This window comes from Gossypium hirsutum, chromosome A09 (assembly GCF_007990345.1).
Source record: "Gossypium hirsutum isolate 1008001.06 chromosome A09, Gossypium_hirsutum_v2.1, whole genome shotgun sequence".
In the NCBI taxonomy this organism is placed as follows: domain Eukaryota; kingdom Viridiplantae; phylum Streptophyta; class Magnoliopsida; order Malvales; family Malvaceae; genus Gossypium; species Gossypium hirsutum.
The window spans coordinates 69,887,522-69,912,843 of NC_053432.1; the positions used below are offsets into that span (position 1 = coordinate 69,887,522).

The window sequence follows — 25,322 nt, forward strand, 5'->3', positions numbered from 1 at the left end:
GCCTAACCAATGTGCCCTCATTGACACCACAATTTATAAGCAAAAAATGAACCAAATCAACACTTATCAAGCACCCAACTCATTTGTATTTAGATTGATCATAAGCAAACTATCACCTAGCCAATTTGCAAATCAATCATACCATTTATGTCTTGTACTTTCAAGAAACCATAATTCATATCAAACTATCACCTTAAATATATAGACTAGAACTACTCAAACTTCCATTTCATTCCATATACTTATAAACAACTTATATATACATCATCACAACATTAAGCAGAAGTCCTAAAATATTTACAACTAATTCACTAGATCAAGGTACCAAACAAATCCATGACCATAAAATATTACCAAATCAAGTACCAAACATAAAAAACATGGACAAACTAACCAAAAGTCCTAATACATGCCATTCACAACCAACATCTAAAATAACTCAAAACATCTACCAAAGTAAGAGATGGATAGAGTGTATGCTCCGACTTGAACTTTCGACCTACTAGGCTTCACGAAATCTACAAGAAAAACACGATATGTAAGCACTATATGCTTAGTATGTTCAAATATATGTAACATAACTTAATTATAAATTTACTTTACATAACGCATACATAATCCCAAATCTCACTTATGTATTCAAAAATTCACATAACAAACCTTAAAACATTGATATAATAGTCTTTCAATTGATATCCTTTTCAACCTTTTTATTGTTTCGAGGATGTCATGGTATCTTCCAACCAGGGTCTTACACAATTCTGAAATGATGTCATAGTAGCTTTCAACCATGATCTTTTCCTTTTCAAGTATAATGTTACGATATCTTTTAATCATGGTCTTTTCTTTTTCTTAAAATCAAGCAATCGAGTCACTTATTCATATATATATATGTATATATATTTATAGGTATCAATTTACATATCGAAATCAAATAATTTACTTTTAATTGAAATATGAACTTACTTAAGTAGAACCAACTCCAACATGAGACCAACGATTATTCTGCTACTTTGGCTTTTCCGTGATTAACGTTCGATTAATTTGTTTCTTGATAAATTAAAGTTTAAAGGTTGAAATGTTAAAACCTTATCTTTCTCTAAACATTTGAGAAACTGAAACGAGGAAGATATAAAAATTATCATCTTCTATTTTATTGTTTTAACTTATATAGTTTAAGTTTTTTTTTTTAATTAAGCTATGATTAACTATTCTTTAAATTAATTAAATGTTATCAATATGAATGATGAGATAAATATCCACCATCATATTTACATCTTGGTTTAATTATTCAGTTGACCATTGTTGTATGTAATAAAATAAATAACCAACAAATAGACAGTTACAACTCTACCCTAATAAATTTTAGTGCATATAAATAAGCAAGCATTTATAGATGGCGTATAGCGCCCGTGCTTTGGTAGTTTCTACCTCACGTGACATGGCAATTGACAATACCAAAAAGTCAATTTCTTAATCCTCAAGTTCTGCCCACACGAGAGAATAAATGGGGGAGGAAAAAAACCCAGCCAAAGGCTCCGTTAAGATTTGTTGATAAAACTGTGACTCATAATTAAAAAATGGAAGCGAAGATCGGGCAATTCCTTGAATCGATCGGGACCTTCTTCGGTGGTGGCGATCAGATCCCTTGGTGTGACCGCGACGTCATTGCCGTTAGTATACTTTCAACTTTTCCATTTACTCTTTGTATTTTTATCCATTTCAGATTGGTTTAGTAGCAATAATATGCGCCTTCATAGCTTATTTCTCTCTTAATTTTTTCATTTGGGTCTGATATTCTCTCTAGTTTTTTTTTTTTGGGTCCGTATAAAGGGTTCGAGGCATCTAGTGGTAAATATCATTGTAAAGCTTCTTAAAATGTTCAAGGAAAGTCTGAATGTTGGCCATCATGGCAATGCTGGAAGCATAGAATTAGAAGAAAGTGGGTGGGGCAATGGGGAATGTTACATATTTATGTTGTCTTGATTTACTGGGTTTTCTGTATTTCGTGGACACTCATTTTCTTCATTTTTTATTGTTTTGGCATTTGGTTTCGCTTGTGGTATTGGTGGAAGGGGTGTGAGAGAGAAGTTGCTGATGCTGCCAAGGGTAGTTCGGAGGAACAGAAGAGCGAAAGCATTATGCGACTTTCATGGGCGCTTGTTCACTCTAGGCAAGCTGAAGATGTGCAGCGTGGGATAGCTATGCTTGAAGGTCAGTTATTGATATACCATCCCTGTCTTGTGGGTTTCTTTCCTTTATTATGTTTCACAAATTAATGCAGAGTATGTTATTTTTGTCCTACCATGTCTGCCTGTTTGTAACTGTAATAAAGTAATAGTGATCCAATGTTGTCAATGTAAATATTTGTCAAATCTTACTCATGTTCCTAAATTTTATAGGTGGTCTCTCTCTTTCCACATTTTCCTTTATTGCTTCCTCTAATTGCTTTGAATGCTTTCAGATGGTTACCTTTAGGCTCTAATTGGTATAGAGGATGGGAAAGAGTGGGAATGGAAATTTTCTCAATCTAATGGTTATGCTACAAAGTAAGAAAGTGGCTATAATCTTAACCATTTGATTAACAAAATTTTCATCCTCACTCTTTTCCACATTTCATACCAAGCAAAGCCTTAGTGAAGCTTTTAAATGTTTTATAATACCAAGTTAATCTATTGTGACTATATTCTTGACTTGGCTATGTTTTTATCTTCTAGACCTTAGTTTGTTTGCTTCATTACTCTATGTTTCTAATCATAAGTCATATTTGTGCTAAATCTTCAAAATGCTTGTTTATGCAATGTTTCTAGTTGTGAGAACTTGAGAAATACCCCCCTTTTGGTGAGTAATTAAAGCATAAACTTTTCAGTAGAATTATTAAAGGTGTTCTTGTGCCACCATTCATTCTGGCTCCTCATATGGTCCTTGGCAATTGTGCATTGGAATATCACATTGTTATTTGAATATTTTTTTACTCTTTATTACCTCTGTTTTTTATGTGTCACTTTCAGTCTTTAGCATTACCAACAATATTTCTCTTTGCAGCATCATTGGCCAATAGCAGCTCTCCGTTGCAGCAGAGGGAGAAAATTTACCTTCTAGCCGTTGGATATTACAGAACTGGTGAATTCTCAAGGAGTCGACAACTTGTGGGGCAGTGTCTGGAGGTTTGTTTTGTTTGCATTTCCTTAAGTCATTTCAGTCTAAAAATAGATTCTTGGTGGTTTTGCATAACAGTTAAAACTAAATCCAATATTTTAGATTCATACCCATTTCTCTTCTTCCTCTCTGAAAGTTATCTTTTTACGATATAATTTTCCTCAATACATTGCTTGATCGGTTTTACTTGATTCTCATGATATTCCTTGATGACGTTAATACTTATATGTTGTTGTTGTTGTTGTTATTATTATTATGGCTTGTGTAGATTGCACCTGATTGGAGGCAAGCTCTAGTCCTTAAGAAAGCAGTTGAGGAGCGCATTGCTAAAGGTGTGATAACTAGAATTTTCTTACAGATTCTAAAGTTAATTATAGTATAGCATGGGATAGGATAGGATAGGATAGCACAGACTGAATAAATTATGAATTAATGCAGATGGTGTTATTGGAATTGGTATCACTGCTACTGCTCTGGGGCTTATCGCCGGTGGAATTGCCGCAGCTTTGACTCGCAGGCACTGATTGATTAAAACCAAAATTATACATTTGTCCATATTGTTCACATCCTTATGATTTTGCGCCTCTCCCTTTTGCAGATTTTCTCCAAAATATGTTTTGAATAATTTACAACAGTAAAGTTTTAGCATCTGTTGGGTAGATTCTTCCAATGGATGATTTTTTCCTTCTTTCTTATAGAAATGAGATTTCCATTATGCAATATGACGAAGACACCATCCTTGTGAAAATAAAAATTAATTATTGATGGCACGTTACTTTCGATAACTAAATGATGAATGAAAACTTGTTTTAATGACTCATCAGTGATTCTCATATAGCCAGTTTCGGCGTCAGATTAATTATGCACGTTGGGGTATTCTTAAATTTATCAATGGTGAAACATAAACGACAGTATTTTCCTCATTAGCTCTGGTAAAGGTTGTTGATGGAAGCCATTCGACCTGCAATACTACCTTATCCCCTACTAAGTAGTAATTAAACTATTTTAGACAGCTGCCAACAGACATTATAGATTTCAAAGTAGAATTAAGTAAGAATCCACTCAATCAGTGTTCATAAAACAGCAAACAAAGGTCGGAAGCCCCATAGAAAGGTTTGGGAAACCACTTCTGAAAGAAAACTACAAACGCAATTTTCCTACAGGAAGAAACATAAAGAAAAGCGACAGCATTGATTTGTTTCATCACCAGACGCATCGATAAGTAACATGTGACTCAGTGATTTCACCCCCATATGTAACTTTTATCACCTGACCCTTTTCAAAACCATAGTATCTTGCAATGGCATCTTTTTTTAACAGTCGAGGGAGCTACAAAACATAAACATAATATTCAGCTCAGATACCAACAACTTTAACCAAAAACAATATATGTATTAAAATCATATCATATATGACGGCATATGCACATCATTTTAGTGCATTGCATATTACTTGGACTAGGAAGTAAATGTCAAGTACATGTATGACACGAGTATGGTAAAAAATTTCCAAGTATTCTCCATGTATTTGAAGGATCCTTTCAGGTCGTATTCCTGTATCCATGTGTCAGACACGACCACTTAAAAAAAAAATAATGAAGAGTTGGAGCACCATAGGTGCATTGAATGTCTTGATGAATAAACTAAATGCTTTTCAATACGAATTATGATGTTCACATGAATAATACTCAACCAAAGCTCGCCCAACTGTGAGAATTGCAGCCTGTTGATAGAGTCCTCAACTCTTAATTCTAATGACCAAGGGATCAAACCCTGGCAATATGAAGTATTATATATATATATTCAACCAAAGCTCTTAATCTTTCAAAACTAACCTGTTTTTCTTCTATGCTGTACTTCTGCAATAGTCTTTGTTTCTCATGTTCTGTTAGTACCCGGTGCTGGGGCTTCAGCACATGCTTTGTGATATTAACAAGTAGGTCAGTAATCTGAGGACCAAGAAATCAAGGAATAGTATTAGGGATACAAGATGGTTTGAAAAAGTTGCATGTTATCTGAGACCAAAAACAGAAGGTAGCCGACAACCGCACTTGCTAAATTAAACCATAATGGATGTAAAGAACTAATTTCTTTAGTTAACACACAATATTACGTACTGTTTTATTCCCCAAAAGTTACAAATTTATCCATCTGAGATTTAACAAGGAAGAGGGAATACATATTAATGTAAGATGGAATGACAATGAGAAATATTAACCGGTTCCCATAGACTAATAATAGTTAATGGTAGTCAATTAGACTATTTAAATAAATAGAGAATTTCTTTCCCTTCATCCTAATCCCTTCCACCCCAGCCTCTCACTGAAACCAAAGTAACACATTTCAAATGATTATGCCAATCATTCTATAGATGATTAGCTAAATCTATGTTCACAAATTTATTTGATTTGGTGGCGTAACTGCTGCAAGGAAAGAAACTTGAATCTTATAGAAAGAATCAATGTCAGCAAAATTCCTTTTAACTTGACAAAATTGGCAGATGATATATAAGGTCAGTTGAAAATTGCAGACTGAAATACATTTTGTAAGCTTCACATAGCTGAGCTGATTACAATACATTAAATGACTTATTATCTATGACTATTATTAGCAGTGTATAATAACATAATAATTGTGGTTAGCACAAAACACATGAAGAAAAGATAGCCAAGAGAAGTTTCATGTTAGACAAAATGGATGTCCCTTGCAGACAACCACTATTTCTCACGATGTAATCCTAGACAAGTGTGGCAGCTTTTATCGGCATGCAGGATCCCCAGAAACTATAAGAAAATGTTTAAATCATTTCAAAATATCCAAAATTGAATTACTCACAGAAGCAAACCAAAGGCAGTACCCTGATTAGATTTTCATCCTTCATATGCCAATGTTAACCACTTTATAAGTAACAGTAACAAATAATATAAGCCAGAAAACAATCATCACACGGGATGTAACTTTATGAAGCATGGACCAGCCATGAAGGAAGTGGACAATATGGAGTGGACAGAGGACGAAGCTTTTCGTTGAGAAAATGGTTTTCTTGCATGAAATTGAATTTAGAGGACCAACGTCAATGGAAACAGCTTTTACCTGGAATATCTCCACCTTAAATGAGAAAAGGTCTAAAGCTTTCAAAGCTTGGTTTGTTATGTGGTTTTGCACGATTAATATCAACCCGGTCAAAGTTTCTTTGCTAGTAATTAGACCAGCAATGAGCCGAATCCCACTGACTTTAACTACACCAGGCCCATAGAAAACTACCAGCATCTGCTAGGAAAAATGTCATCCATCAGATTGCAGATCACATTGATTAACGAATAAAGAATCACTTCTCAAGACAAAAGCAACAGATATTAAAAAGGAAAAAAATAGTATTTAGTACATCTAAATTTTTTTAACAATCCATCATATCTTTTGACTTTTGGCATTCCCCTTATAAATCAATAAACGCAACTTTCTGCTGACTTAGCTCGGCCAGCATCTGTTGTCGGTGTAGGATGAATTGGGTTGGAAGGGCTGGGAAGAGTTATGGATAGTTCTAATAATCATTGTATAAAAAAAGAAAATAAACGAAGCATGTTCTTTTTTTCACCAAACGAAAATGATAGGGTTCAAATTTGATATAATCTAAACTCAAACTTTTCAGTGAGGAAAATTATATTAAACAATTTAAAGGAACATGCAATGAATGGATACTTATCTAATCATGCAACGAATACAAACAGCAACCAGAACATAAAGCAAAGCCCAGAGAACAAATAATACCCGCTTGGAAGAGTCAGTTTTATGAGTAACAGAGAGTTTGAGACGATCAAAATCAGGGCTTTGGCCATGAATGGCACGAAATTCATGGAGAGAGAGGTCGATTTCAGTGTTGGGTACGGCATAGCCTCTGTCCCTAAGCATCTCCAGCACAGTTCTCCGGGACAGGAAGTATCGATGACTCTCGGTGCTACCATCGTCCACCAACCCACTCAAGCACTTCCCAAGAGCTTCCCCGTTTGACCCATCTCCTTCCAATCCAATCCCTTCCATTTTCACTTTTACTTCAACCAGTCTACGAGTTCAGTATTTACACGACTTAACTACGCTTCCGCTTCGTTTTCCTCGACTGTCTCAGTGGTCTTACTTTTGAAGGGGTGACTACAGTTGCAGTAGTCTTGTAGATGTCCTAATTTGGGCTTAAGATATTGTCCAAGGCTTCAGCCCTTGATTCATACCCAAATCCATTAACTGCCGTTTGCCAAAACAACATTTGATTGGATCAATTTGAGTGAAAAAAGTTTTAAATTAATAAATTTTATAAATTTAATTTAATTTAATTTTTTTATTCAATCAAGTGATATAAAATTTGAGTTAATTTATATTTTTTCAAATTAAATTAAAAAATAAATAGATAAAAAAATAATCATAAAAGTTTCTTTTTCCTCAACAATAAATTCTATATTAGATAAAAGGTAATCTATTTACTAGTGAGAGCCATGATGAATTGCGCTCATTATATTTATCATATTAGGTAATACATGTTTGTAACGTACTTTTAATCAACGCTAAATTAGGCATTTATGTTGGTGTTTTTTTTTAATTTAAGGAAATATGTCTTTTTTAGAAAGAGAAAAGGACTGCACTTTCCTTTTCTCTCTATTAGGGTTAGGATTTTTAATATTTTATATTTAGGGTTTTTTAAAATATTTTATGATTTTCAACTAAAATCAGAGAATTTCAAAGGTAGTTTTGAGGAGTTGAGGATATAATAATGCACCTCATAACACATACATTTCATATGTCGTGGCAATATAGAATTATCACCTTAAAAACCTACTTTGGAGAAATCTAGTTTCAGGGTGATTGTGCTTGATAAGATCAGGGGTTAAAGTCTAAGTGGAGGTTTCAATTGGCGGCCGTAATGTGGTCACAGGTTCGGGTATAAACCGAGGGCCAAAAAATGATTGTTACGCGGTTACGAGTTCAAGCTTTTTGGATAACCTGTAAATGATGCCTTATATACCATACATAAGGGAAAAATAGAGGAATTTCCAATGTAATCAACGTAAAATTTTCTTTATTTCCACGCAATCGGCATCTTTAACCTTTTAATTTTATTCGAAGCCTGACACTAAGGTAGACACAAGAGGACTCTTAGGGGGAGAGCGGATGTTTCGACGAAAGTAAAGGTCAAACTCGGGTCGGCGCGGCAATGGTTGTAGTTATTAATGGGTTGTTTAATAACGACAACCGCTATCAACTCGAAAAGAGCATCACCTTTACTCCACCGAAACAACCGGTTCTTGCCCGATAGTCTTTCTGAGTCCAACTGTACTGGCCTTCGAATAATAAAGAAGATTAAAGGTATCAACTATATGGAAATAGAAAAAAAGAATTACACTAATTATAGAGGAAAAGCATTATTCCCTCTATTTTTTTTCTCTTCTTTTTCATTCAATTTGCTTTATTCCTCATTTAAGTTGATGTTTTGATTTTTTCAGATCAAATCAGGTTTGATTTTAGTTTCTTGGATTGTAAGATTCTTTACTTAAGACCTAGTGCCCCCATCAATCGATCCATACTTCTTGACTAGTTTCCATTTCTTTTCATTTTTTTCCGTTGTTTTCTAATTTGTTTTATTGGTTTCATTCTAAATCCGTTCGAAATTTGGCTTCAAGAAAGCATTTCCCAACCAGCTCTAGAGTTTTTCTTTCCAGCCAAACCATGATTGCTTGAGTTTTCATTGTTTTTATAAATTATAAAAATATATGTATCTAAAATATTAAAAATATTGCAAAAATGGAAAATCTAAAATTCAGGTGAGAAAAAAAAACTACTTCTTTTTTCTAAATAAATTGCGAACAATTATATGTAGATAAATTTTACAATAAATTTTATATTTAGAGATGAGTGCAAATTATTATACAATTCTTTAAATTGACAAAAATACAAAAGATGGTTATTTGAATGCTTTAAGGAACATTTTTTCATTTTTTTTATTTATTAATTATTTGTTAGGTGCCATAAGAAGGGTTCCTCTGTTGAGGAGGGTTATGATTTTGTAGGTTTATTAAATTCATAAATTTACATATAAGTTTAACACGATTTAATTATATATGTTTGAATATAATTATAGTTATATTTTAATTCTATATGATTGAGGATCAAATTGATAAAATTTATAAATGTAGATAATTAAATTTATTAAATTATTTAGAATTAGAATTAAATTTATAAAATATTTTAAATATTGATGATCATATATATTATTGTACTAATTAAAAAAAGTCACATTATTATTTTTGTTAATTATTTACTGGAAAATGACCAATATAAAAATAATTGTGACCAAAATAGAAATAATAAAAAAATTGAAAATTAAATAGAAAATTCTAATAAGTGATGAGGTAAGAGTGAGAAAGTTAAAATGCTAAACGCACCTAGTGAAGGGCTAATTGACTATTTTATAGGTTACCGGCAAAAAGAAGAAAAAAAAACCCGCAAGATAACAAAAGAGAGAGGGTTTCCTTGGAAATTAAAAGCAGCAAGTGGAGTAGCCAAGCCAGAATCCCTGTAATTAGTTTCGTTTCGAAAGTAAGGAAGGACTATTTCTCATATTTCTTCCAAATTCTGTTTGTTTGGACCTAAGCTTTTCGCTCTTTCTGTTTTTTCTTTTAGTACCTAAATTTGTGGCCACTTTTTTTCACTCCTTATCTCCCAGTTATTGCATAGATTTTTGTTTCTTTTCCTTTTTCTTTTTTTTAATCTCGCAAATCTGTTACTTTTATTCCACTTGTTGATTTGTTTTTGTTCTTTGAGATGAGATCTCAGCTTTATCTTCTTACTGTCCAGTACAATCTAGTTATTCATGGTTCTTGTCAATTTCATTTTGATTTCATTGGGAATTAAAAATTGTAAATTTCTTTTTGAAGGAAATGTTAATTAGATTTGGCATGTTAATATGTTTGTTCCAGATAAGTGATACGCGTTTGTTTGTTGAAGTGAGGGACGTTGATAAGGAAAAACAGAAAAGAAATTAGAGGAAATGGGAAGTTCGTCAAATGATGATTTCTCGGTGGTGGTGCTTGCTTCAGATTTGGGCATAGACGCCCGTCCTTTCTTATCGAACCAAGACACTGAAATTGAAGACCAAGACAACTGGCATGACTGTTCGCAGGATTTTTCCGATGAAGATTTCTCCGACCTCGAGTTCCTCCAGTTCGTCTGCCTTCAGGGCTCTGATAAATCGGGTAATCGCATTTTACGCATTGTCGGAAAGTACTTTCCCGGTAAATTCACAAACCCATTTTAATATATGTTGTTTTTCTTCTTTAATTTTTGTAGTTTTTATTTCCTTTAAAAATTTAATTGTAAAGCCTGTAATACTGAGAACATGTCGAGGTTTTGAACTTGTCTGAATGAATTAGGTAAATGCATTAGATTCTTGTAACTGAAAAGTGCAACTCATCCTCTTAGAAGAGAGTTACTTTATCCTCAGAATCATCAAGAACTCACTCATGGGATGAGATTTCATGCTTTTTATTTTGGATTGTTGATATCGACAGACAAATTCTTCTGCTTGTTTCTTTTGCTCAAAGGCTTGATTTCCACAAGCCAAAACTGTCCAATCATCCAACCCCCTATGACGTTCCACATAGATAAAAAAAAAATCAGTTGTGAAATAGAGTTATTGTTGTGGTCAAGAAAATCTTGTTTAGAGTTCCATTTATAAAATCTAATGGGGATATTGCGATTCAATCACTGAATTAATTAAACTACCAAGTCCTTATTGATAAATTGTGTATTTAATTAACTACATTCTAGTTTAATTCCTTAGGTTCAATTTATTTGATGTGATTTGTTAGGTTCTTAAGAAATTGGTAATAAATATAATTATTTCTAATTCATATTTATAGATCAACAAAGAAATCTAAGAATGCATCTTGGTCATTGAATTGTTAAAATAAGAGAACATGATTTTGACTAATCATTCAATGTATAGCATGTTAGCATAGTTCAACTCCTTTATCAAATATCTTGGAGGAGAAAACACGGCTCAATGTCTACTTTCTAACTCCTATATTAATCTGGTATCTTCTTTGATGGCTTTAATAGCTGCCTTGGCTGAGGACTTACATGAGCTAATCATATGCTAGGAATGAGTAACTTATTCAAATCACTAAAGGCGATGAATCTTTTTTGGATCACTCCTCTACCTTTATATGCTTCATGTCATATCCAAAATCACCTTGCCATAAGCATCCTTTTCTTGGAAGCTGTTCATATGAAATCAATGTATGACAATTTGAATACAAGATGACCTATTGTTATAAGTTGGGATCACATATGCTAATGGCACATAAGAGTATTATCATAAACACTTGATTGAGAAATCATTGAAACTTTAATAGCGAGTAATCTTTAATGAACTTGTTCATTTTGACAAGTGGGCATTTGTTAAATATCACTATACTTTCTTTTTCTTTTTGAAAGAAAGCATCTCTATACTTCAACATATAAGATCGATCCAATTCTTCAAAAGCATAGAAGCTTGAAATATGCTAGATTTTGTGCATTGTATTTGTCTTATCTTGATTATTCTGTGACCAAGAACCATTGAACTAATGTTGTCAAGGCACACATAAGGGTGCGCTGTCTTACGTTTTCAAGCATGCACCTAGTGTGTCTAGGTGTGTTGTAAGATATAGGCATAAAATGTTTGCCTGATTGAAGTTCTATTTAATCTCATTTATTTTTAACCTTTCCATTAGCTATTCCTTTACAATTAAGAAATGGGACTTTTCAATATTCGGTATTCAACAACAGAGGTGAACTCATGAGAAAATCACGCATATTCACCAATTAAAGAAAAAGAAACATTTCAATGTTTTACAGATATATTGGACTTCCTTTTAGAGTTTATTATCTTAATTTTATATCTTAAGATTATATATCTTAAGGCTATATATATATATATATAGAGAGAGAGAGAGAGAGAGAGAGAGAGAGATAGGAGGGAGGGAGGCACTTAAATACACAAATATACATTGCACCATGCTTCACTCAGGTGAGCCTTCTTTTTGTGCCTTGTGCCCCAAGCAATAAAGGTTTCTAGTGCTTAGACTGCACCTTGTGCCCTCAATGACACTACTAGAATCTATCTAAGAAACATGATTGTCATGCATAAGGATTTAATAATAGTAACTCTTAATAATTACTTTGTTAGGCTTTCTATGTCATATGGTCTTTGTTTTCATAATTTTATATGATCATATCATTGAAGTTTACTTATTAATAAAGAATATCTCAATTATGATTAACCAATTATAATGTGCAATACGCAAAATAGCAAGAAGTGTCTAAGTAAGCTTAAATGTGCTTGGCTTGCATTGTTTACGTTAATATTGTAGTTTGGATTCTATATTTCTTTGACTCATCATTTTTGCTATAAAAAACTATAGATTTCAGAGCACCATGTAGCCTTAGCATTTTCTTGAAAACAACTCAGTAATATGAGTAGCATCAGAATTCATAGAACAAAGAATGTAATGTGTTATAGTCGAGAATTATCACCACAACAAAGATGGAACCATAAACTTTTTTTTTTTTTTTGTAATCCCAAGACAAAATTAATGCTTAATGAGTCCAAGGCACCTCTAGTATAGGTAATGGAGTGTATATATGTTATGGGCTAAACCTATTTCAGGAAAGGCCATTAGTTAATTTCGAATCTCTAATCAAGGCTTAGGTTTCGATTTTATTTCTTTCCTTAGTTTTCATCATTATGCTTTTACTTCAGTTGATTTGGGAGTTAATTTAGACCGATCACCAAAATATTACCCTATGACCTATCCTACACAAAACATGGCTGAAGATGAAATCTATGAAAAATATACTTTTTAACTTAATACACACTAAACATGAATAGGATAAGATCATCTGATCCTACCTTTTTCCATACACTTATTTGTTTTATCCTCTCCATCATCCTATGTACCTAATGCAATGCATTTATGCCAGAGTCCTTTACATTAGTTGAACCTCTTGGTGTGAAGCTCAATGTGATAAGTCTTTGCAGTTTTTATTTCTATTCTCTAAAGAGTTCTGTTTGATTGTGATGTAATTGTCTTAAATGTTGGTTTCTTGATTAATGTCAAAGACAAGATTTGAAATTGAACAAATTTTATCGGGTTTCTTCAGGCTTAAGTTGTTCCTCTAGTAAACTTCGATTTGGCTTTTTACTAACTACTTGCCACAATGTATACAGCTCCAGTTGTTAGCGGGGAGCGACTGAAGAGATATATATACCACAAGATATGCAGTGAGTTGCCTGAAGGTCCATTCTGCTTAGTTTATATGCACAGTACAGTGCAGAAGGAGGATAACTCCCCTGGTGTTACTATCTTGAGGTGGATTTACGAAGAACTTCCCCCTGAGATCAAGAATAGGCTGCAAGTCATCTACTTCATACACCCTGGGCTTTGTTCACGGCTTGTCTTTGCCACTCTTGGCCGATTCTTCTTAAGTGGGGGGTAAGTTATTTTGAATGCTGCAAGAATCTAATTACCAATTTAGCTATCTAATAAGTTGCCTTCAAATCAGATGAAAATGCTTTCAACTGATTCTTGAAGTGAATATGAAAGCTTCTTCAGCTCTCTTTCTTTCTATCAGTAAGACTACTCTAGTCTCTAAGCAAACTGGTCATATTGTCTGAAATATTTCCTTTTTCACATTCTTAAAGGAGTCAACACGGTATATGCAAATCCTTTCTTTTGTGATCTTAAAACTTAAAAAAAGGTGTTGCAGTCCTTTAACTCATGCTTTTAAATGACAACTGATAGAATATGCTAGAGGTCATAGATATGCAATTATTCTGGCTATATTTTGTGTTAACTCCTTACATTTATTCTTCCCAGTTTATACTGGAAGATCAAATACATAAACCGCCTACAATACCTATGGGAGGACATAAAGAAGGGAGAGGTTGAGATCCCTGAATTTGTGCAAAACCATGACGATGTTCTTGAGCACCGGCCCTTAACAGATTATGGTATTGAGCCAGATCCTCTCCACTTAACAGAGGTACCTAACACTGCTTACTCATTAGGGAGGTATGAAGAGAGATTAACCTCAAGGGAATTCATGTCATAGTTTAGATATTAAACACACAGCTGAACCCAGTAAAAGGGTTTGCAGGATCTGGCCAGTAGGAATTATCAGGTAAAACAAGAAATAAGATTGTCTATAGTAGTCTTTATATTGCGTGCCTTGAATTGTGAGAAATCGCTACGCTGTACTTGTAGTTAATTAAATTTGGTGTGTTATGGCTAACATTAATGCATAGATTTACTATTATATTGCAGCTTTAAAATATCATAGATACTATAAATTTGATAATTAATTTGTCGGCATTTTGTTGGGAGAACCCAACATCTTCAACTAGATTGTTCGTACCCTTTATTTAGTCTCCTAGTGAATGATTCTCCCTATTCCAGTGTAAAACCAAATTTGATAATTCGGAAAGGAATAATTGCCAAATCCGAAAAGTCTTGAATATTTGTACGGCACAATGTCTAAATTGGCTTGGTTCTTTTTTTTGGGGAGTATTTCGGCCCTCAACGTAGGGGAGATCCAATTGGGTTAAACCGGTTTTGGCTTAAACAGTTTTGGCAGTTAAATTGGTTGTCAGTCGTTTATCGATTATTAATGTTTTTATCCCTCTTGACGAACTGCACAAATGGAAGGAAGGTGTTACTAGAACACTTTATCTCCGGCTCAAAATTTCCTTTTATTAAGATATTTGTTTTGCAACATGTTAATATTTTTAAAATCAAATTTGGGAAGTTAAAAAAAAATAGTTCAAATATGATCAAAATAGAAAAATGAGTTATATTTTTATGAATTGGTTGGAATATCACTTTTAAGATTAAATTGGAAAGATTAAAAAGTAAAGAGGATTAAATTATAAAGTTTTCAATTTTACTGATAAAAGGGAAAATGTGTAATTTTCACCATCTTAGATCCATATTTAAGGTTTCAAGGAATGTACAATTGTGAAGAAATTGTATAAATAGTTTTAAAAAAAATGGCAAATTTTGCCATCTAATTATTTAGATAATATAGTTGATGATTTAATATTCAATATTTTTTAGTTATTTTATATAAGTTTATATTTTATAATATATAAATCAGTTAAGTTGAATAAATATATTTATTTTAAGTTGTTTTGTGATGATTTGATTTTTTTAAACTAGTATAATAATAGATTTAGTCTTCAATATTTACACATTTTATTAATTTGATTCTAATTCTAAATAATTCAAAAAATTTTAACTTTCTACATTTACAAAATCTATTAATTTGATCCTCAAACACTTATAACTAAATATAATATAATTATATTTAAATACATATAATTAAATCTTAATAAACCTATATGTAAATTTATGTTTTTGATAAACTCAAAACTCAAAATTTAGTAAATTTGTGATTTTTATAAATGATGGTAATAAGAGAAATCAAATTTTTTTCATGAAACCTAACAACTAATTTGAAGGGATGGTTTAGGAATAAAACTTGATAAATTAATCTTATAATTTGAAGTGCATGCATGGGAATGAAATGGTTGAAGCCTTGGTGGTACAGCTTTCAATCTTGGTAATATGGTGGATATTATTGTGCGTAAACCTTTGCCATGCTGCTTTTTCGTTGATACTGTTTGGATTCACTAGTTAATTTACAGGTAGATGTCGACTGCAAATATTTCTCAGGTTTCCTATAAGCTGCTGCTGCTTCTTCTCTTAGGCTACTGGATTTGCTTTAGTTCCGGCCTCGAAATTAGACCTTTTTCTTTTCCAGAGAGCATATAAAGAACATTAACAAAGAGCATATATATTAGAGAAAAATCTTTATAAAACAAACATGATTAACCAAAAACTACTTGCAACACATCCAAAGATTGTTTAGTAGATTCAAGACTTGTCTACTTTATTATAGAATATGACAAACAAACTCAACCAAATAAGTATAAAGTATTGTCCCTGAATTGACAGTATTCGACCGAAGATAGGTGCATTTTTCAGAAGCATGTTTCGCAGAGCCAACAGCAACAAAGAGCGAACAAACTGCAGGTATGACACCAAATAAAACAAGAGTCAAAATTATTAGATTGAAGGAAGAAGATAAAACAAAAACACAAGGTTAGTAAGTGACATGATTGTATTAATTTGTCAAAATGATCGTCTTTTTAGTAGATTTCTGCCTGCATGAACATTTACAAAACAGTCTTTGTTGCAGAAACTCTTATTATATATATAGGATAATCATGTGTGTACCATCCTTCAATGAAACCTCTGTCTCCTTTCTTCTTTGAGCGAGGGAAGCACTTGTTCTAAGCAGCAGGCCGAGGGGGGTCAGCAGTAGGATATCCTTCCAATATCAAAACAAACAGGAAAAAGAGCAGTTAGGTCTTGGATCATCAAAAAGAATAATATAGAAACTGGATGTTTTTTTTTGGGAGAGTTGGAACCTGCTGGGGGCTGATTCTCTTGTGCAAAGTCTGACTTAGGCATTTTGGAATAAGCAGTATATGTGTGTTCAAAATCAAGCAAAGATGCTTAAACTTGGTACCAACCCATCATTTTATATACATTATTAAGCGTAACAGTGGACTAGTCTCGTAATTTTATTTTACAGCTATGGCTTACTTTTGACTTTGATTAGGTTATATCCGCTACATCAACATTTGTTTGAAATAAATTAAGTGAAAAGATCAATCTCAAATGGAATCCCAGCAGCTAGCAGGTATATTTCCACCTCATCACATTCTAAAAGTAAAGCCACGACGTCCATGAGTTGGATTTTGATTCCTTAATTTGTCATTAAGGAAAAGAAGACCAATATTCAATAGTTAAGATGTAAAACCAATGAAATAAAAGAAAATGCTAATGGGCGTAAATCTGTTGAGTCACTTGTGCTCATCGAATATATGCTTTGGTTCTTTTCAGAGTCACAGCAACACCGAAAGGCGTTTGAAAATCGTGTCACATATTCTTCCCTATCGTACAATGTGTTCCTCTCAATTTTACACTATCTTTAATTTTAATTTTAATTTTATTTGGTAATAAAATGTGTATATAAAATTTAATTTTGATTCAATCATATAAATTTTTAAAAAAATAATACATCAATTTTTTTAATACTATATTATGGGAACTTATGCAAAATAAGAGTTTTAATTAGCTACTGCTCCATTCAAGTTAATAAATTAATATAGTAATTTGTACTTTTATATTAGATAAATATAATTATATATAGACATAAAATGATTCTATATCAATAATTGTGTGAGAATTTAATCAAATCAATATTTCATGCATAAAGTTATACAAAATAAAAATTCATGTATAAAATTATATATTAGACCAAAATTCAAATATAATTTGAATTTTGTCTCTCACTTTAATACTTCAATTTCTTTCCTTGACCTGTGTTGTGTATTAGAAAACGTCATGGGGCTCTTCCAAAAAATTAGAATCCAACACATATACATAAATTCTAAATTTTTTTAAAAAGTTTCTATAAAAAATAGGAAAAGAGAAATCCAAAAATATAAAAATTGAAAAAATTGAAAGAATTTAGTTAAATCTAAAATTGCATAAAAATGTCAAAATTCAAAAAAGGTGTGTATGTACTTTTAGGAAAATTGCAATAATTTATTTTCTTTTACAAAAAAAAAATCCATATATATATCAAATTATTCTAAAAGTTCAATAAAAAAAGGAAAAAAATAGTTAAACTTTAGAAATTTTAAAAAATGTCAAAAATTTAAATATATATCTAGAGAAATTATAATAATTTACAAAATAATTTGCAATAAACTCAAAAAATAAAATTTTTTTAGAAAACTTCTTAAAATCTTAAAAATATTAAAAAAATGAAAATGAAAATTTAATCAATAATGGTTAAGACGGTATACGAGAGCCAATGAAGGTCAACGATGGTTAAAGACAATGATAATATTCTAAAAAGCTTATATATATTTTTATAAATTCTTTTTAATATATATATATATATTATCTTTTTAGAACTTTAGAAATAAATAGAATCATATTTTAAGTTTTAATTGGTTGGAGGTGCGTTTTAATAAGCGCTACATGTCAACAATTTTTTTTCATGAAAATGGATTGAATATAACTTTAAAACCAATTTAGGCTAGAAAAAAAAATTTAAGTATTAAAGAACCAACCTGATTACATGGTCTTAGGATGAGCTGAATTGAAATTGGAGATGGTTGAACAATAACAAAATGAACAAAATCCAATCTATAGGAGCCTTAGAGATTATTTTATGATTGATCCCAATAGAATTCAAGGTAGCATTGGAAGGCCTTCTTTCGACATTGACTATGCTCCAAAATAAGATACAATTTCATGACTGCCTAACGAGGATATTAATTTACATCTTTCTAATTTCTTAGATGCATGTTAGACCTCTCCTTAGTGGTTGATGAAATCCTTAGGCTTATATCGTTTCCTTTTTCACTTAAAGACAAAGTCAGATTTTGGCTAAATTCTTTACTATAAGGACCCAATTAGTGAAAGTATTTTTAGTCAAGTACCGTTCACCTACTAAAACTGCTAAGTGAGGCTTGGGAACGCTTTAAGGACTTGCTGTGAAAATGTCCACATCGTGGTATGCTTGAATGGGTGAAAGTCCAAATGTTCTATAATGGGATTAGATCTACTATAGATGTTGTAGTTGGTGGTGTGCTTATGTTTAAGAATGAATTGAATGATACAGCCTTGCTAGAGGATATGGCTTCTAATAGTTAGTAGTGGTTAACTAATAAGTAAACCACTCAACCCAAGACCTAATTAAGTCTTTAGATGACAATTAGATAATCTAGAAATGAGGCTTGATTCATCTTTAGGCTAGAAAGTTAAGTCCCATCTATGACACTCCTAACCCGAGCCAGTGACAGTTTTAATCAGACGACGTTACATTCCATGCCTGGAGGCATCATTGATGACATGGTCAATGGACAATGATTTTCTAATGATTAATTTACAACACTTATTTGAGGTTCTAGGCTCGATTATATGCTCTATCTTTACTTTCAAAGTTAACTATGAGGTATCAATACATTTGTGAGAGGCATCGATATTCAACATAATATGACCTAATAAAGGCCATTCCATGGTTTCTTAGCTTGCAAGAAATACCTAAAATACCTTAAGTAACACTCTAGTCAATATGGTAATAAGCCTAAGACCTAAATGGCCACATTAGGAATCGCTATACTTAATTTACTCTATAGTTCTATGTTACTATCTACGCTTTCATATTTCCATAATACATTTCAAGCTAACAAATAAACCAACTAAAACCATTTAAGCATCTAATTGCACAATTTATCAAGCACAAATATACCTATATACAAATCATAACATGACCAAGAGATAACTACAATCCTTATAGTGTTGAATGCCAAAAACTATTAATTACTAACTCAAAGCATGAGTAGAAGCTGACATTGATATAGTTATAACTCTGAATAGATGATGCAACCCTTCTCATAATATCAATTCATTTCGACTGTCCTACATACATAAAACAACTATGGTGTGCAGAGCATTATAAAGCTCAACAGAAAACTTATTGAATCTCAAACAATTAATATCAATCTAGTTTGCAACAATCCAATGATAAAACTTAGCTCTTCCATTCATTTATAACAATTCCATCGTCACAATCAAGTATACAATAAAACATATCATTCATCGATGCATCAATTTAAATATTTCAATTCATATTGATTATTTTTATTCATATACAATGATTTTGATAGCACAAATAACATTTCTAATGATACATATTATAACTTATTTGTTTGATATTCATATAGTTATCATTTGCATTAACATAATAAATGCTTCAATCTTGATAATTCATTAATATCTAATACATCAACATATTTACTAACACATTTACAAATTTAACTATCAAACACCTTATTTAATTTATAATATTATTTCCTCTAGAAGTTGGGAGCACTAAGCTTGCCTTTGAACTTACCTCCATTTTTCCATTAAGCTTGTTAAAAGGCTTCACATAACATTGTTTGAAGATGAAATTGTTACACATTTATTCTCAAGAGATTATACCATATCCAAGTTCTCGTTTAATCAAAGGTCATTATTTTCATACTTAATCCATTTTCATTCTCTCTCTCTCTCTCTATATTACAACTATAATATTTACATTTAAACCTTATATAACAATTGGTTTAGTAATTAAGTCACATAAATTTTCATTTTATTATAAAAAATAATTTTATAAAAGCTTAAAGTTACAAAAAAAACCCTTAAACTTAAAAAAAAAACATCAAACCACTTTAATTATTTAAAAAAAATATTTGAGGAGTTTATACATATTAATCTTTTTATAGATAAAATCTTGTATATCTTAGCTTAGCTCAACCACACACCACTTCACAACAAGGACTTTAATCAACCACTTTGATGTTACCTTTAGAGCTAGACACTTCACCAGTGTCTCTTAACTTTAATATCATACCAACACCAAACCCTGGTTGCTATAATACTTATCTTTAAATACATCAAAATGTAACCATGGATGGTTGAGTGGAGAGTGATCTTCTCACCTCTCTTGCACAACCGAAACTAGGAAGTAGAAATCTCCTAAATTTGTTTCCTTCTTGCTCGATTTCTGGAGCTCTTCAATCTAAGCTTCGTTACTCACTTGAACCTTAGCAATTTTGGCTTGGGTTCTCACAGCAGGGAGGAGAAAACTCAAGGACATTTTCTTTTGGAATGGAGGAGATGAGAAATAGAAGCTTCTCCACTTTCTTTTGTTTATTATACGTAATTAATCTATATCTATAAGACAACAAATGATTATTATTTAATCTATGGACTATATAATGACTATGGATTATTTACTACAAGGTCTTAGGAAAACACTCTTTTAGTCCCTTTTCTTTCATATTTATTTCAAGTCTTCTCCTCACATTTGTCATGCCACTTTATTTTTTCCTACAATTTAATCCATATGCCTTTTAGTTATTTGTATTTTAATTTTATTTTCGATGATTTCCCAGTGTCACATTTAATTAATGAATATGGAAATTTAAATTAGCTTAACCCCAAGTACGACACAAACTACGATGTCAAAAATTTTGGGCATTACACCACCAAAATGGAATAATCCAAATTTGAGTTCGGGAAGTAATTCTAACACAGGTCAAACTTATAACCCAACAACCATTCCGACACCCATTTAACTTAGAACGTAGAGAAAAAAAAAACTAAGGGCATTTCTAAAACGAATAATATGATGCTTTATTTTAGGCTAGGTTTGTTTCATTCAAAATGATTTATGAAAAATATTTTCTGTATTTTTTTGTATTTGTTTCATAGAAAATAACTTGATCAAAGAAAAATAAGCTCTTTTTTTTTATAAAACGACTTATCCTTTTAAAAAACGTAAATTATTTTCCGGAAAAGAGCTTCTCTATAAGTAATTTTATTTTTATATATGTTAGGATCGACCCAATTAAGCAATAAGTAAAAAAAAAATAGCGGAATAAATTGAGAAATTTAACACACAAATTTAACATGAAAAAACCCCTTCAAAGAGGATAAAAACCCACAAGAAAAGATAATTTTACTATAATGGCAAAAGAACGAAGAGTACAAAAGATGAAGATAAAACTAAACCCTAAAAACCCGAAAATAAAGAACCCTCAAAATGTAAATACAAAAATTCTCTAAATGTGTTATGAGTTGTAATATCTAATGGGTGTATTTTCTAAGGTTATAAAAGAGCCTATTTGTAGGTTAAATTCTTAGGTCAAATAATAATAAAATAATCTAAACTAAGATCAGTATTTAATTGAAACAAATAAATTATAGAGTTTAACTGAAAGATTATTTCTCAAATTTGACTAAAATAAGAGTCATACTTAACAATATAAAATTAACTTAAATCAAGCTTAATATTATTATATTAATAATAAATTTTATTCTTATTTTTGAAAATATTTAAAATATTAATATAATTTATTATATTAATATTCCAATTTTATTTTAATAATAAATTTAAAATAATCATTTTAAATAATATTCTTTATATTATTGAAAATATTCAATATTAAATATTTTAATAATAAAAATTTATTAAAATTATAAATATATTAATAAATGTTTTGTAGTATAAAGGTTAAAATATGCCATAAGTTCATGTACTTTTATTTGTAGTACAAATTTGTAATTTAGTCCCTATACTTTTATTTTAAAAAATTTAGTCTTTCTAGTTTTCATATTTGAAAATCAAGTCCAATTGTTAACATTGTTAAATTTTTTTTTTGTCAATTTTGTTGATATCACGCTTTTAAATAAAAAATACTCGTTTGGTAGTTATGTAACTAAAAAATGATGTTGTAATGCACTTGAATTTAACAAAATGTTTTTAATATATGTAAAAATAATATAAAATATAAATTTATAGATATAAAATAAACTCAATTGAATAATGAAAATATAAGAAAATATCAAATGTATGTTTGCTTCATTGAAAACAACTTTTATGAAATATTTTCAGGAAATCTATCAAGCAATTGAAAATATACAGATTCATCCAAACACCAAAAAATATTAAAATTTCTAGAAAAGTGGAAACATCGAGAATTTAATGTGGTTGCTAGTCTAACTGAGTGGAAGCTCTTGGCTAGGCACAATGAGAATGGGATTTGGAGCTCATTCTTGGGGCCATGAAATCACTAAAGGCATGAGAGCTCATCATTGGGCCCTTATGGGACCATTTGTAAGGCACATAGACTCATAACTTGGGCATAAAGCCCGCCTTTAAGAAGGCTTCATTTAGCCATACATAGGGGTATAAGTGCTAGACATAAGGAGAATAGGAAAAATCAAATTTTGAAAATGAGAATTAGTCTTGGGAATATCAAAAGTTGACTTCCTAGGGTTCCCAAAAATTGACTTTTAGGGTTTTGAAATCAATATTTTAATTTTTTAGTCTTCTTTAATGTGGATTTTGATTTTGAGGATTAGGGATGAATGCATTACTATGAGAAAATACATTTACTACGATTAGTAACTCATCTAGTTTATTTTTCCAAGTGATTTAACCCTTTATTTAAAAGTTTTACATGCAACTAGTACAAAGTTGTAATGAGCAAGCAAAAAGACCAACTGGATGCATATAATTAAGGCTAAAATAACAAGTAATTAAGTTCAGACTCTTCATCTATTACTTATAGAGTTATTTAGTCATGGAGTCAATTAATTAAAAGTACCATGACTAAACCCCCTATTATTTACCATTATGAAAGTAATATGTGTTATAAAGCTTTAGTCTAATGCCTTTGCCATATGTGTGTTACTCTATTAGAATATCTATGACCTTTTAAGGTTAAATTTGTTCACCTAGTTTGATCACTTTTATCTAAAGGTTTCCACTATATCTACTATGATGAAAATGATCATTATTTGTGCTAATAAAGATTTAATCATTTACCCTAGTCAAATGGCCAATGACCATATTCCATTTTCATAGAAAATATAATGCCATTGAGAGGATATTGTTAACTCTTTATTCGAGCTATGATTCCATTATCTATAAGTGAAGCGATGTTATACATAATTCATATACCCAACATACCAATATTTTGCTTACTACTTTAAGACACATAAGTTATAAATACATCAAAGTGTACAAATCATACATACATAGTCATTCACTTAGTTAGGATTAAGTTAAGTCACACTATGAACATTGCAAGTGCTTTAATCCATAAAAAGATCTAGGAGTAATTCACTAGGTTCCAATAGTTTAGACAATTGCATCTATATCTCTATCTTGAGAGTCAAGTGTAGCTTCGATAGTCAAGACAAACTATCTAATTGGTTTTATAGAGAACGTAATAGTCCTAACATGAGTTAGCTGTTCATTATGATCCTGTAGACTACGAACTAGTTAGACTATCTTTCAAATATAAGTTTTCTTCTACATTACAAAACTTTCTTTATTATGCAACTTAATATTAGTTTTTTTTAACAAAGATATTTAATTTCATTAAAAGCAAACTAGGAAAACATTAAAGAAGTCATTACACAACCTGGTAAAGCAATGAAAGAAAGTAAATAGGTAGTGGACTAAGCTAGCTAGTATCCACCAGTCAAAAGCTATGTTTTGGGCTCTTTCAAAGCAAGAAAATAACCAAAAACCAAATAAACCTAGACCTCTTATTAAGAGAAAATTAGTATCTATCAGCCATAGAAACCACTTTATCCAAATCCAATAGGGAATAAGACACATGTGGTAGTTTTCCGTCCAAAAAAGATATGCATCATGGTAAAGTCATATTGTGCCAATAGATTGACATCCATTTTTGCCTTTGCGAAAAATGTGATGAAAATAGGCAAGTTTGAAAACCGGAAGGCAAATCTACTATCAGTGAGTCAATATTTGCTTGCTTATTTTTTTTAATCAAAATTCTTAAAGATATCCATACCAAAACTATTAAATAAAATGTAAAAATTTTATTAATTCAAATAGTTGGAAACATTATAATAATTTGCAATGAAATTAATAGTTGAAGGGCATAAATACTAACTATTAGTTCATAGAGTATTGAAAATTTTGTTCTAATTATCATATAATTTTTTGGTAAAAACTAGTCGTTGCAAGTGCTCTTCGAAGAAGTAAACGATTGGCCATGAAATATGCTCCATTCCTATGGGCAAAGATCGAATTGCCGACCTCATGATTAAGGGATGAGTTGAGCAACCACCACACCACACATTATAGTTAAATTATTATAATTCGAACCTTGGTAACCTTAACTAAAAAGAGAAAAGAAATTTTACTAGCATGTGTTGGCCCACCATACTTATTGGTTACTTTTAAACATTTCAATCTGTAAATCAAATATAGTTAACAGAGCTCAAATTCAATCTCAAGATTCTAACTTATTTTAGCCTAAATGAGAAGATTGGCCCTTATAGTTTGCCTTGAAATAACTTTCAACATTGCCCATTATTGCCCATTCAAGATTTTGTCTTTTACTTTATAAAATTTCCTCCTAACCTTTTTTTTTTGGTAGGGAATGGAGAGTGGGGTCAACCAAAAGTT

At 31.2% G+C, this 25,322-nt stretch overlaps 3 protein-coding genes and 1 long non-coding RNA gene across 9 annotated transcripts; 2 read left to right on the forward strand and 2 right to left on the reverse strand.

Moving 5' to 3' along the window:
- Positions 1-1,403: 1,403 nt before the first annotated feature.
- LOC107889381 (mitochondrial fission 1 protein A) lies at positions 1,404-3,843 on the forward strand. The gene is made up of 5 exons (XM_016813786.2): positions 1,404-1,673; positions 2,076-2,214; positions 3,046-3,167; positions 3,428-3,491; positions 3,598-3,843. Exons 1-5 carry the CDS (start codon positions 1,581-1,583, stop codon positions 3,681-3,683), a joined length of 504 nt encoding a protein of 167 aa, XP_016669275.1. The 5' UTR covers positions 1,404-1,580; the 3' UTR covers positions 3,684-3,843.
- Positions 3,844-4,200: 357 nt separating this feature from the next.
- On the reverse strand, positions 4,201-7,318 carry LOC107889380 (DNA-directed RNA polymerase V subunit 5A). The gene is made up of 4 exons (XM_016813785.2): positions 6,927-7,318; positions 6,252-6,428; positions 4,994-5,107; positions 4,201-4,488 (listed from the first exon to the last, which is right to left on the reverse strand). Exons 1-4 carry the CDS (start codon positions 7,194-7,196, stop codon positions 4,363-4,365), a joined length of 687 nt encoding a protein of 228 aa, XP_016669274.2. The 5' UTR covers positions 7,197-7,318; the 3' UTR covers positions 4,201-4,362.
- Positions 7,319-9,575: 2,257 nt separating this feature from the next.
- Positions 9,576-14,501, forward strand: LOC107889379 (rho GTPase-activating protein 68F). 6 transcript variants are annotated; one of them, XM_016813780.2, is made up of 4 exons: positions 9,576-9,740; positions 10,121-10,435; positions 13,414-13,678; positions 14,063-14,501. In XM_016813780.2, exons 2-4 carry the CDS (start codon positions 10,192-10,194, stop codon positions 14,295-14,297), a joined length of 744 nt encoding a protein of 247 aa, XP_016669269.1. In that variant the 5' UTR covers positions 9,576-9,740; positions 10,121-10,191; the 3' UTR covers positions 14,298-14,501. The 6 variants fall into 6 exon arrangements, with proteins under 6 accessions (XP_016669269.1, XP_016669273.1, XP_040932504.1 ...); XM_016813784.2 differs by having other exon boundaries at positions 9,591-9,740; positions 10,121-10,396; XM_041076570.1 differs by having other exon boundaries at positions 9,591-9,740; positions 10,149-10,396.
- A 1,119-nt stretch (positions 14,502-15,620) lies between these two features.
- LOC107890310 (uncharacterized) lies at positions 15,621-16,815 on the reverse strand. Its single transcript, XR_001681914.2, has 3 exons — positions 16,675-16,815; positions 16,481-16,574; positions 15,621-16,270 (listed from the first exon to the last, which is right to left on the reverse strand). It is a non-coding gene; the product is annotated as an uncharacterized lncRNA (long non-coding RNA).
- Between the last annotated feature and the right edge of the window lie 8,507 nt (positions 16,816-25,322).

What these genes read in the sequence shown, in the direction of transcription:
- LOC107889379 (XM_016813780.2), top strand. Translation starts at nt 10,192, where the DNA reads ATGGGAAGTTCGTCAAATGATGATTTCTCGGTGGTGGTGCTTGCTTCA. An exon ending in TGTCGGAAAGTACTTTCCCG is followed by an intron (nt 10,436 to 13,413) that starts GTAAATTCACAA and finishes CAATGTATACAG; the next exon opens with CTCCAGTTGTTAGCGGGGAG. An exon ending in CGATTCTTCTTAAGTGGGGG is followed by an intron (nt 13,679 to 14,062) that starts GTAAGTTATTTT and finishes TATTCTTCCCAG; the next exon opens with TTTATACTGGAAGATCAAAT.
- LOC107889381 (XM_016813786.2), top strand. Translation starts at nt 1,581, where the DNA reads ATGGAAGCGAAGATCGGGCAATTCCTTGAATCGATCGGGACCTTCTTC. An exon ending in TTGTGGGGCAGTGTCTGGAG is followed by an intron (nt 3,168 to 3,427) that starts GTTTGTTTTGTT and finishes TGGCTTGTGTAG; the next exon opens with ATTGCACCTGATTGGAGGCA. An exon ending in TGAGGAGCGCATTGCTAAAG is followed by an intron (nt 3,492 to 3,597) that starts GTGTGATAACTA and finishes GAATTAATGCAG; the next exon opens with ATGGTGTTATTGGAATTGGT.
- LOC107889380 (XM_016813785.2), bottom strand. Translation starts at nt 7,196, where the DNA reads ATGGAAGGGATTGGATTGGAAGGAGATGGGTCAAACGGGGAAGCTCTT. An exon ending in AAACTGACTCTTCCAAGCGG is followed by an intron (nt 6,429 to 6,926) that starts GTATTATTTGTT and finishes TTTTCCTAGCAG; the next exon opens with ATGCTGGTAGTTTTCTATGG. An exon ending in TTAAGGTGGAGATATTCCAG is followed by an intron (nt 5,108 to 6,251) that starts GTAAAAGCTGTT and finishes CTTGGTCCTCAG; the next exon opens with ATTACTGACCTACTTGTTAA.